Here is a 12,864-nt window from a genome sequence, read left to right on the forward strand (position 1 = left end):
GCACTTACCTGGGCTGTTGGAGACACCCAATTCAAGTCCCCCCACCACATGATTTGGAGAAGGGTTTCAACAGGCATCTGCCACCTCTCAGTTGGATGCCCTATTCACTGGGCTGTGGGGTGTTTTGATGCAGGGCTCTCTCAGTCTCTCCTGTCAAAGCTGTTCCATTGTGGATACGTAATTACAGAAAGGTATTGGTATAGGATCCTGGGTCTCCCAGCTCCTGGGTGAGTGCACCAACCACAAGGCTATGGACTCATTCTCATTCTTTTGCTGGCTCTCTCTCTTTGGCCCAGTGATCCTTTCCTTATTTATCCCCAATGGAACAGCTTCCAAAGGAGAGACTGAGGGAGCTCCACATCAGAATATCCTATAGCCCAGTGACTGGGTCGCTCACCTGAGATGGTAGATCCCTATTTCTCCCTCAGGTGGAAGGGGAACTTGAACCCACATCCCAGGTGAGTGCTCTAACCACTGGACTAAAAGTTATAACTAGGGCTGTTGATTAATCTCAGTTAACTCATGCGATTAACTCAAACAAATTAATCTTGATTAATTGCACTGTTAAACAATAGAATACCAAGTGAAATTTATTAAATATTTTGGGACGTTTTTCTACATTTTCAAATATATTGATTTCAGTTACAGCACTGAATACAAAGTGTACAGTGCTCACTTCATATTATTATTATTTATTATTATTACAAATATTTGCACTGTAAAATGATAAAGAAATAGTATTTTTCAATTCACCTTATACAAGTACTGTAGTGCAATCTCTTTATTGTGAAAGTGCAACTTACAAATGTAGATTTATTTTTGTTACATAACTGCACTCAAAAAACAAAACAATGTAAAACTTTAGAGCCTACAGGTCCACTCAGTCCTACTTCTTGTTCAGCCAATCGCTAAGACAAACAGGTTGGTTTACACTTACGGGACATAATCTGCCCACTTCTTATTTACAATGGCACCTGAAAGTGAGAACAGGCATTCACATGGCACTTTTGTAGCCGGCATTGCAAGGTATTTACATGCCAGATATGCTAAACATATGAATCTTGGTAAATATTATGGTAATCAGTCTCCTGGGAGTGACTCCTTTAGTGGGCCAGGCCCTAAGGATCCACAAAGTTCACAGCAGCAGGCCCCTGGCCTCCAAGCCTGGCCCGTCAGCACCAGAGATTCCTGTCTCTCTCTGTGGCTGCCTGCAGCGAATCCAGCAAGGCCATATTTCTGTGGGAGGCTTGAACTGGGTCCCTCTAAGCCACAATGCTCTCAGGGAGTATTTACAATGATGTAGGCAGCCTTTTCAAAGCAATGTAACCATTTACTAGTCACCTGGCACACAGAATTTGAAAGTCCTTTGGTTACCATAGAGAAATGAAGGTTAAAGAATAGTCCATGCTGGTTAGCCCAGACCCCCAGCCAAGCTGTAATGAACCCCATGTTCGGGTTCTGCCTCTCTCACTGTCAATCTGACCCCCTTAGTGAGAAAGCCCAGAATTCTCTCCCAGGTGAGAAAGCCCAGAATTCCTTCCAGAAGCCAATCCTTTATCCCCCAACCACATACCTTCCAGTCCTTTGCTCTCAAGCTGGGATATTTGCTCAGCTTCCCTGCTGAGAAGTGGGGAAATTCCATCTCCCTCTGGGTTCTTGGTTGCTAGGTGTCAATGTTCTGGTGATTGGGTTCTTCATTGTCTTGGATTTTCGACAGATGTGGGTTGGCTTCAGACAGTCTTTTTTAATGACACATTCAGACTCCGGTAGCTAGGCAATGTGCATTGCTATGTCTCTTAGCCTGCCCTGAGAGCAAAGTTGGTCATTCCCCCCCCCCCCCCCCAGTGGGTAGCTATGCAAAATATAGGGGAAACTGAGGCACACATAGGCTTCATAAGGACATTACAGCAAATTCTCATTTTATCACAGTGGCTAACCCCAGGAGAGCATTTGCAGCTGAGAATCAGAAGCAGAGGGAAGTGCCTCCCTGCTTTCCGGATTTAAGCACGTACCCCCAAAAGAGGGCTGGCTTGGCACCTTCCAGTGTATGGCTACACTGCACACTACACCTAAGCTCTGACACAAGTTTGTGCACAAACCCCCCCTTCCATTCACACAGAAAACAGTCTGATTCAGATCATCAGGCACTCAGGATCAGGTTCCTCGGACCCTACTGAGGGGACGGTCAGAGCCTGAGCACCACTGGGACTTGGGTTCAAGTGCTGCCATTTTGCAGTGTGGATGCAGCTCAAACCACAGACCCATGTGAGAAGGTCTGCATAGTGCAGTGTGGATGTATTAGCACATCTGTGAGGCCCGGGTCCAGCCATTGTAAGCCCAGGTCTACAATGCAGTGTGGATGCTCAAGTGCGTGCTGGGTAACTCTGAGCCTACAAGCCTGGGTCCCACAGACCCTGGTTTACAATGCAGTTTAGGCATAGCCCCAGTGGCTAGCTTAGGCGAGTGCTGGATTTTCTGAAGCCCATTCTGGGACACCTGTCTGTCCCCATTCGTTGTATGCCTAACCCAGGCTTTGTGAATCCCAGTGACTTTTTAGGCACCTAAAAGTGAGGCATGGTGACACTCAGCATCACTACCTGTAACTTTCTTTGCAACTCTAGCCCTGTGGCCCTGATTCTACCAAACACTTAAGCACATCCTTGACTTTATGGACTTTAAGCATGTGCTTAAGTGCTTTCCTGAATTGGGTCTCAGGGGCCTAGTTTCCCATTGCCTTGGGGCCTGGTGCAGTCATTTCTACCTGTGCAACAGTGGGCCAAATTCTCTGCTGGCATAACTCCATTCAGTGGTGCTCTTAACAATCTGGGTTATCAGGTTTCCCAGACTCATCCTAGAAATATTTAACAATAAATTCATTTATTTTCTCTGCTTAGCTCATATGTATATTGGGTGGCCTAATTCTTCATTCTTTGGGTACCCCAATGAAGTTAATGGGAGTTCAGAGTGCACCCAAAATGCACGGTCTAGTACCTGAATAGCAACCACCAGTAAATAGTTACCAGTATGGTTCATACATCATACGAACTAGTTTCACTAACGTGCCAGAAAGTCGTATGTATCTCTGTTCACATCTATCTAGCTATAAAATGATGTCACACTGCATTCATCTATAACTGCCCTGTAAGGGCCTCTTTGTTGGATGCATAGTGCATTATAGAGGAACTACATTGCAATAGTACTGATGCTAAAGTCAATGTAGCGTAGCCACCATATATTGTGGGACTTGCTTCATGCACATTAAAATGTATTCAGCACCGCAAATATGAGTGATTATCATCAAAATTAGATGTTCACTCTAAATAACCTCCCCAAAGATCATTATAAGTAATTTCCTGTGTTTTCAAGTTGAAAAGAAAGGTTAGAAACATTTAGCTAATTCCCCGTGTTCTTGATTTTGTTTCTGCAGACCAGTTAAATGCTTCAGCGCGTGTGATATCTCCAGTTTTATCCATTTGTACATCCACCCATTCATGACCAGCCTTGTGCAATTTGTCATCCTCCATTTGGTTCGGGCTCAACATTACCTGCATGCTGCTCGTTCCATTTTAGGTTGAGTTGCTCTAACTGTGACAGACCTGGACAGAACAAACAACGACTCAGTGTTTATTTTAATGATGCTTAAAACCCAAAGTTCTCCTTCCATTTTACTTAAGTGAAGGCTGGATTCATGAAAAAATATCTCAGCCATTGAGAGGGGTGCTGATTTCATTGTCAATGCCCTTTAAAATTTCAGGACTCTTTTTTTTCAGAGTTCTCTCTTTGTTTTGCTAGCTTATTAGAACATATTTTTCCGTAAATATCATCACTTGTTAATCATCCTTACTTTCTACTGGCAGGAGCGAGCAGTCAAAGGCAAACATACGGAAAGTTCAGGCCTGTGGTCCTTGGGCCATGTTCTGCTTTCTGTTATTCTGGTGTCAGTCCTCAGTAGTTCCACAGACTTCACTAGAGTTGCTCTGGATTTGATACCAATGTAAATTAAATCAGGATTGAACCCGGTTGGAGTTTTGAGAACCTCAGATAAAAGGTCTTCTAAAAGGGTGAAGTGTTGATTATGTATTAACATTCATAATTGTATGTATTATTTCTTTTTGATTACTGCCTCTGTAGCACACAGGAGTGAGCTGATATCCCCTTCTAGTGGCTGAACTATGTAAAAACGATGGTCTCTTAGTGCCCCCAAGCTAAAGCAACTGGTTTTATAGCTCGGGCAACAGCGACTTCGGCTTTTATATCCAGTGACCCAGGTAGCATTACAACAGATGACCCATCCAGGGCCATTGTTGCATCCATATATTGAAAGCCATGTACCAAATCCTAAATGGGCAACTAAATTCTGACTATACCCCGGGTTGTGAGTTCAATCCCTGAGAGGGCCATTTAGGGATCTGGGGCAAAAATTGGGGATTGGTCCTGCTTTGAGCAGGGGGTTGGACTAGACGACCTCCTGAGGTCCCTTCCAACCCTGATATTCTATGATTCTAACTCTCCTTTTGCGGACTAGAGACAAGTTTCTACTATTTAGATCCCTGCTTTGACTGGCACAATCCATGGCAGATCAGTTGGTACCTGCACCATTCATATATTTTTTCATGAATCAGCTGTGGAACCGGAAGCCAAGAAATGCTTAACATGCTGAACAGCCAAGGTTTTGTCATCCATCGCATGGCAAACACAAATAATATGGTGAAGATAGGGGGCCAGATTCTGCACTCAGTTGCTCAGGTATAATTGAGCGCAGAATTGTCTCTAGAGATAGTAAATAAACCTGCAGTGCAGAAATAATTACACTGAGGTGTCTAACTAAAATTTACTTTACTGTATGCATGACCAAAGTTACTGTTAATGAGAGGTTTATTTATATACAAAATGGAATGTAATTATATCAGTATGATAGGTTAAAAAAACCCAGGAGATGCATGAATCACTCATGTGCTGGGTTGAGCCATAAGACTAAAATAGCGCAAGCATTTCCATTCAGCTTTTTGCTTGCTCACTCACTGCAAAGGGCTAAAGCACATTGGATTGACATATATATATTTTTTTGGTTCATGGATGCATAGTATAATTTTTTTGGTTTGTTTCTGCTTTTGCTTTTTTTAACCTGCTGTTCATCCTGACTTTTGTATCATGCCTGTTGAAAACTCAAAAGAAAAAAATAAAACCACACATCTATCTAGCTAATTCAGGTCTACGTCATTCCTCCAATCAGCATCTTGCTGGAAAGAAAGGAGAAACATGGCATATACCATAGGTAGGTATGATTTTACATATGGTCCAATCTAAAGGGCTTAGGTTAGCAGAATCAGTGTCTGAAAGCAAGTGTTTTGGTAAACAACACTCCTCTGCAATTCACTGACAAAGTCACTGGAAATTCAATGACTCATTTTGCTACTGCTTTGTCTTGCTGCAAGTACTCAAATTAACAGTGCCAGTTATTTCCAACAGGATCTTCCTGGCATAAACCCCATTTATAACAGAAAACTGCAGCTCCTTTGCTAAGTGGTCTGTCCATGGGCACGGCGCTTTAATTGCTTAAACGCGGACATTGAGGGGGTGGAACTCCCACTAACACCAGGAACTCCGGGGTCTCTTAAGCAAAGGTTTATCCATCCCAACACTAGGAAAAGATTATGGAAACAATGATCATTGATTACTTGTCGGCACATGAGACAGTGGGGTCCTAGTTCTAATTTCTAGAACAGCCAATAAGTATGTTGAAAATTATTGCTTTGACTATTTTTGGAAAGACTAAATCTTACCAAAGTTGCCTAGTGTTCAAGGGTAAAATGCCGCCTTCACAAATATTGTGCTTTTCCTTTGCATCCCCCAAGACAAATTCCCATCCTCTAGCCTAGTTTTAATTTGGGCTGTATCTGTTTTAAACAGCATTAAACAGACAATTGTCTGTACCGCCGTGGAAATTTAAGGTTATATAACTAAGTATCACACTAGGAGTAATTAAGGTGAACCCCCCACACTCCAAAACTATTTGCAGAAAGCAGTGGAAGGCTCTGGCCTGTCATTGAGCTATCTGTGTATGATACTTAGATGGTCCCATTACTATAGTATCTGAAGCCTCACAATCTATAATGTGTTTATCCCCACAGCACTCCTATGATCTATATCCCCATTTAGCATATGAGGAACTGAAAGACTAAGTGTCTTGCTCAAGGTCACACAGGGATCCTCTGTTATAGCAGAAAATGGAACTGAGGTTTCCTGAGTCCCAGGTTAGCACCCTAACCACCCATCCATCCTTCTTCTGTACATATCCTGCTTGCATTATTTTAATAGTGATGGGAGGAGCAGGCCTAAAGCCACATCCAGCTTGGATTTGGTTTTGCCATTTTATCGGTGACTTCCCAGTGCAGCATTTCATATGAGGGACTACAAGATTTGTAGTTTTCAGGGAGGTCAGTTTAAAGAAAATCCCATTAATTTCCAGTGAAACACGAACACTTTACTGTGGCTACATACTACGCTGGTATCCTCTGATTTTGATACTGTAAATCACAGCAGCACAACTCACATGTTTGTAGTTACAAGGTCACCTGCAATGCATGAAATTTTAAAATACTTTTCTGCTTGGGATTTTTTGCATAATTAGAGTCATGCCTTTTAGAACTCACTCAGCACAGGTGATAGCCGTAGCATGTAGGCCAATTGGACTTTGTTTCCTATTTTGAAGTAACAAGTGTTTGTTTTTTTTTCTCTAAACATTGCTACATGTGCACCCTGCTCCAATGTATTTGTACCAACAGTTCCATGGTTTTGGCATGTGGCTGAGAGAGGAAGAGGTACAATCACCAGGCAGGCTTTGTTGTGAATGTGTTGGCTATTTTTGAAATCTTTATGGGCTGCAGAATTAAGAGAGCCCTGATGATGTCCCAGTCGATTCCACTTGAAACCATTACATTCTGTTGGGTCATTTGATACTTCCCTAATTGTTGATTAGCCCAGTCCTGTCAATATCCCACAGGTTTCTGAGATGGTATTCTGAGATGTGGATTTATGAGCTTCCCCAGGCACTCGCTGTCCCACCTTTGCCAGTGCTAGTATGTCAAACCATGTACTGAAGAACACAATGGCTAGGATAAAATGGCCATTCTTGGATTTTTTTTTGGGTGGGGAGAAGGAGGGATTTTGAGTTTTGTTTTTCAGCTTGATCCCCACTCCTTTTTTCTTGGAGTCACTTGCTTAAGGGGGCTGAATTAATCTGGTCTTCATGCTGCAGTTGTTCGCTGACTGCAGATAATGGGGAATAATTCTGACATCTCTTGATCTATGATGTGCTTTTAATTTCTTTCCAAGCTTCAGGCACACCATGCTATTCCGTCGAACTTCTGTCGCCATTCGCATTTAGGCTTCTATCACATGGCAAACAAAAACGGCGTTAATTGCCAATAATGGCTCTTCTTTTTTCTTATCCTTGATTTCTTGTGCCCTTTGTTTTGCAATTGACGCTCTTCATGTCAAGTGTCTTAAGGATTCTTGATAGGCGCGCTGGACAAGCGTGCAAGCACTTCATGATGTATGGCTGTGTTGAGTAAGAAGATGCAGCTGTGGTGTAGAAAGGTGTTGGTGAACCTGTCTCTCATGAGACTAACTTATCTAGAACATAAGAACGGCCATACTGTGTCAGACCAATGGTCCATCTAGCCCAGTATCCTGTCTTCCGATAGTGGCCAATGCCAGGTTCCCCAGAGGGAATGAACAGAACAGGTCATCATCTAACTGTGTGCATGAAAGGAACTGCGCGCTGGTGATTATGCAGTTAGTTAAATTCTCTGGGCCAGATTCTTCCCCCACTTAGGGAACCTGCACATTGCAAATCACATAAGTAGTTCCACTGAAGTAAACAGGACAGTTCATATGAATAAGAGGCTGCCGTTTCAGGCCTGTACACTCCATGCAGCAGCCCATTGGGTCACATCTCCTCATTTCCACCTGAGTAACGCCATTGACAGTACTGGTTTGAAGAGGTGTAGCAAAGATCACTTCGCCCATTGACTGCAGTGGGGTTTCACTAAGCATAGACAAGCATAGAATTTGACCTTGTGCTTATGTCTCAGTCAATCTGATCATTATTACTAAAGCATATTAAGGTTGATTCTCTCATTTACACCATTATAAATCAGGAATAACTCCGTTTAAGTCGATGGAGTTACGCCAGGGTACAACCAGTGTGAATGAAAGGATAATTGAGCCCACAGAGCCTGCCCTTAGCCTGTGTAAATTTGGCACAGCTGCATCGAAGTCAATGGAGTTCTGCCAGTTTAAACCAGCTCTCCATCCGGCCCTCAGTGTCAAATGTTCACATACGCTCTAAGCTTCCCACTGTACATTTTGTGCTTTTATTAATGGGAGTTTGTGCACACCGATCTAAAAATGCAAAATCTTGTTGGCATGCGCAAATGCTTGATTTTGTGAGAATGCAAATTTGATAGTCCACATTTCCAGGGCCCCTTAGAAAATGCAGCCATTAGTGTTAGACTTTCAGCTTATGCTGATTTGGGGCATTAAATGCTATGTTTAAAAAAATGGGAGTGACTCATTAATTAATTGGTCTTCAGTGGGTGGATTTGGGCCTGAGTGCTCTGCACATCCGGTCAGTACTCCTTTCTGTAATTGCATTCAAACACACATAGGCTTCGCTCAGGCTTTGTCTAGTACAGTATGTTTTCCACATTAGATCCATTACTATCATGTCCTCTGTAGTTATGTCAGTGCATTTATAACAGAATCACTCCATTATACATGACAATGTACAACATCCCTTTGGATCACTGAAAACAATTCACTTGATTAAAATAGGATCACAGGAAGTCATATAAAGGAAGCTCGAAATGATATAACTTTGAAACTATAGCACATTTAGTAAAGAAGATTCTAGGCTTAAGTGTCCCCTTGCTGCTTCTTTCTGCTCCCGGCCTTTCTGTCCAAGCAAGGGCTACCCTACGATATGCTCTCCCTTCCGCTGCTTGATCTCCGAGTGAGGCCCACTGCCTTCCTCAGGGCTGCCTGCCTACCCTATTGATATGGACAACACCAAAGATGATTCCAGGGTATGGTTTATTGTTGACCAGGGGTGGTTTGGACCCAAATCTCATTTCATCCCAGCTGAGTGGGATTTAGGACTTCCAGACAAATGGTTTCAGTATGAGCCCATCTGCAAAAACAGAGAAACATGAGAGCTTCCTTACTAAGTCATACCATGGTCCATCTTGCCCAGTATCCTGTCTCCAACAGTCACCCATACCAGAACTTCAGGAGGAGTGTACAGAACAGGACAATTATGGAGTGATCCATCCCCATTTCCACTCCTGCCTTTTTGTAGTCAGAGGCTCACAATTGCTCCAAATATCGGGTTGCATCCCTGACCATCTGGGCTAATAGCAATCAATAGGCCTATCCTCCATGAACTGCTTTTTGAACCCAGTTATATTTTTGGCCATAACAATGTCCCTTGGTGACAAGTTCCACAGGTTAGGTGTGCATTGTGTGAAAAAGTACTTCCTCTTGTTTGTTTTAAACCTGCTGCCTATTAATTTTGTCAGGTGACCTTGGTTTTTGTATTGTGTGAAAGGGCAAACAGCACTTCCCTATACACTCTTTCCACACCAGTCATGATTTTATAGACCTCTGTCATATCCCCCCTTAGTCATCCCTTTTCTAAGATGAACAGTCCTAATCTTTTTAGTCTCTTCTCATACGGAAGCCGTTCCATACCCTTGACCATCTTTTTGCCCTTCTATGAAGCTTTTCCAGTTCCACTTTATCCTTTTTGCGATGGGGCAACCAGAACTGGACACAGTATTCAGGGTGTGGGTGTATCATAGATTTATATAGTGGCATCATGACATTTTCTGTCTTATTTATATCCCTTTCCTAATAGTTCCTAACCTTTTGTTGGCCTCTTTGACCTCTGCTGCGCTTTGAGTAAAAATATTCAGAGAACTATCCACAGTGACTCCAAGATCATTGTTTGGGGTGGTAACAATTACATTAGAACCAATTATTGTATATGTGTAGTTGGGATTATGTTTTCCCATGTGTATTACTTTGCACTTATCAAGTTGAATTTCATCTGCCCAGTCACTCAGTTTTGTGAGATCCCTCTGTAATCCTCACAGTCTGCTTTGGACTTAGCTATCTTGAATAGTTTTGTATCATCTGCAAACTGACACTTCACTGTTCACATCTTTTCCAGATCATTAACAAATATGTGGAACAGCACAGACCCCGGTACAGCTCCTTTGAAGACTCTGCTGTTTGCCTCTCTCCATTGTGAAAACTGATCATTTATTCCTACCCATAGGTTTCAGAGTAGCAGCCGTGTTAGTCTGTATTCGCAAAAAGAAAAGGAGTACTTGTGGCACCTTAGAGACTAACCAATTTATTTGAGCATAAGCTTTCGTGAGCTATAGCTCACTTCATCGGATGCATACTGTGGAAAGTCAGTGAGGAGATTTTATATACACACAGACCATGAAAAAATATACATTGTAAGGAGAATGATCACTTCAGATGAGCTATTACCAGCAGGAGAGTGGGGGGGGGGGGAGAGAAAACCTTTTGAAGTGATAATCAAGGTTTTCTCTCCCCCCACCCTACTCTCCTGCTGGCAATAGCTCATCTTAAGTGATCACTCTCCTTACAATATATATTTTTTCATGGTCTGTGTGTATATAAAATCTCTTCACTGTACTTTCCACTTTATGCATCTGATGAAGTGAGCTGTAGATCACAAAAGCTTATGCTCAAATAAATTGGGTTAGTCTCTAAGGTGCCACAAGTCCTCCTATTCCTACCCATCGTTTCTTACCTTTTAATCAGTTACTGATCCCTGTGCAGACTTTTCCTCTTATCCCATGGCTACTTATTTTCCTTAGGAGTCTTTGCTGAGGTACCTTGTCAATGGTTTCTGAAAATCCAAGTACACCATATCGACTGGATCACCCTTATCCATGTGCTTGTTGACTCCCTCAAAGAATTCTTATAGATTGGTGAGGCATGACTTCCCTCTACAAAAGCTGTGTGGATGCTCCTCCAGCAAATCATGTTTATCTACGTGTCTGATAATTCTGTTCTTTACTGTAATTTCTACCAGTTTGCCCAGTACAGAAATTAGGTTCACCGGCCTATAACTGCCAAGATCTCCTCTGGAGCCCTTTTTGTGAATTGATTACAATAGCTATTCACTGGCCATCTTGTACAGAAGCTGATTTCAGTTAATACTACTACAATTAGTAGTTGTGTTATTACATGTTTGAACTCTTTCAGAACAACTCGTGGGTGAACACCATCTGGTCCTGGTGACTTATTACCATTTAATTTATCAGTTTATTCTAAACCTGCTCCTATTGACACATCAATTTGGGACAACACTTCACATTTCTCACCCAAAAAAGAATGGCACTGGTGTGGGTATCTCCCACATATCCTCTGCAGTGAGCATGGGTGCAAAGAATTCATTTAGGTTCTCTGCAATTACTTTCTCTTCCTTAATTGCTTCTTTAACACCTTTGTCATCTAGCGGCCCCACTGTCTGTTTTGCAGGCTTCCCGTTTCTGATGTACTTTACAAAAAAATCACTGTTATTGTTTATGTCTTTAGCAAGTTGCTTCTCAAATTCTTTCTTCCCAAAAACATTCCCTGGTTGCTAAACCTAAATTCCTCCTTCTGACACCAACTCATCTACACATTTAGACCTTGCAATAATGCCTGTCTTATTGACCCTGTGCATAGAACTGGAAGCATTTCAGAGAATGCTACCATGGAGGTCCTGGACTTTAATCTCTTACCTAGGAGCCTAAATTGGGCCTCCAGGACCTCTCTCCTACATTTCCTATGTCACTGGTACCTACATGTACCACAACCACTGGCTTCTCCCCAACACTATATATAAGACTATTTAGATATCTCATGAGATCCTCTCTCTGCCTTCTCACCCAGCATGCAATTCACCAGTCATCACAAACCCATCTATGTTTCTAATAATTGAATTCCCTGCTACTATTACCTGTCTCTTCCTAATAATTGCGGTTCTTGCCCCTGGAGGGATATCCTCAGTGTGACAGAAGGTGGGTCCTAACTATGGGATCCTTTCCCTCTGCTCCAGTTTGATGCTGTCCTGTCCTGAGAATTTCATCGTCCTCCACAGCACAGGGGCTGTCAGGAGGTGGGACTGCTCTACTACGCCCCCAGAAGTCTCCCTTCTGTACCTCTGTCTCTCTTTGTTCATCCAGTTCAGTCACTCTGACCTCAAGAGCCCATACTCAGTCTCTGAGGGCTGTGGTTTGCTTGCACTGTATGCCCACAAGGCAGGTAACTGTACATGTTGCACTCGGTGCAATAAACTGGGGAGCCCCAAACATGCTGCTGGTCTTTTGCCTGCATTTTGTTTTTTTAACTCTTTGGGCTTTTTTTATGTAGCCTTAGTTTAGGGTATGTGTGTTAGAGGCATTGGTTTATTTGGCTTTTTTATTACTTTTCTTGGGGACTTGGTGCCTTTTGGATTGTTATAATCCCTCAGCCTCCTCCCCCAGCAGCCAAACTCTCCTTACCTCAGTAGCTCACTCAGCCGCTTTGCTCTCGCACTTTGGCACATGTTATCCTTATCAAATAGCCAGCGTCAGTAGCCGTGGTAGGCTGACCAGGGCCAGTAACTCTAAGCCTGTGGAGCAGTGGGTGGCGGCTTCCCCTCAGGCAGCCAGAGCCCGTGTGTCAACTTCGGCTTTTGGTTACCATGGGGTAAATCTGGAGTAACTTCTGCTTTTAGTTACACTGGTGTAAACTCCTTTAATTTCAGTGGGACTAATCAGGATTTACACTCATGTA

At 42.8% G+C, this 12,864-nt stretch overlaps 1 protein-coding gene across 9 annotated transcripts in view; it reads left to right on the forward strand.

Annotated features, from left to right (window-relative positions):
* The window catches only part of ADCYAP1R1 (ADCYAP receptor type I), a 180,541-nt gene that overhangs the window by 141,103 nt on the left and 26,574 nt on the right, over positions 1-12,864 (forward strand). For 3 of the 9 annotated variants that reach the window (XM_048837440.2, XM_048837443.2, XM_048837441.2), the window contains one exon: positions 5,234-5,275. The exons of the other annotated variants lie outside the window; for them this stretch is intronic. In XM_048837440.2, coding sequence (XP_048693397.1) covers positions 5,234-5,275 — 42 coding nt within the window. The remainder of the gene's footprint in view (positions 1-5,233; positions 5,276-12,864) is intronic. 9 annotated transcript variants of the gene reach the window in all.

This window comes from Caretta caretta, chromosome 2, assembly GCF_965140235.1.
Source record: "Caretta caretta isolate rCarCar2 chromosome 2, rCarCar1.hap1, whole genome shotgun sequence".
NCBI classification, from domain to species: domain Eukaryota; kingdom Metazoa; phylum Chordata; order Testudines; family Cheloniidae; genus Caretta; species Caretta caretta.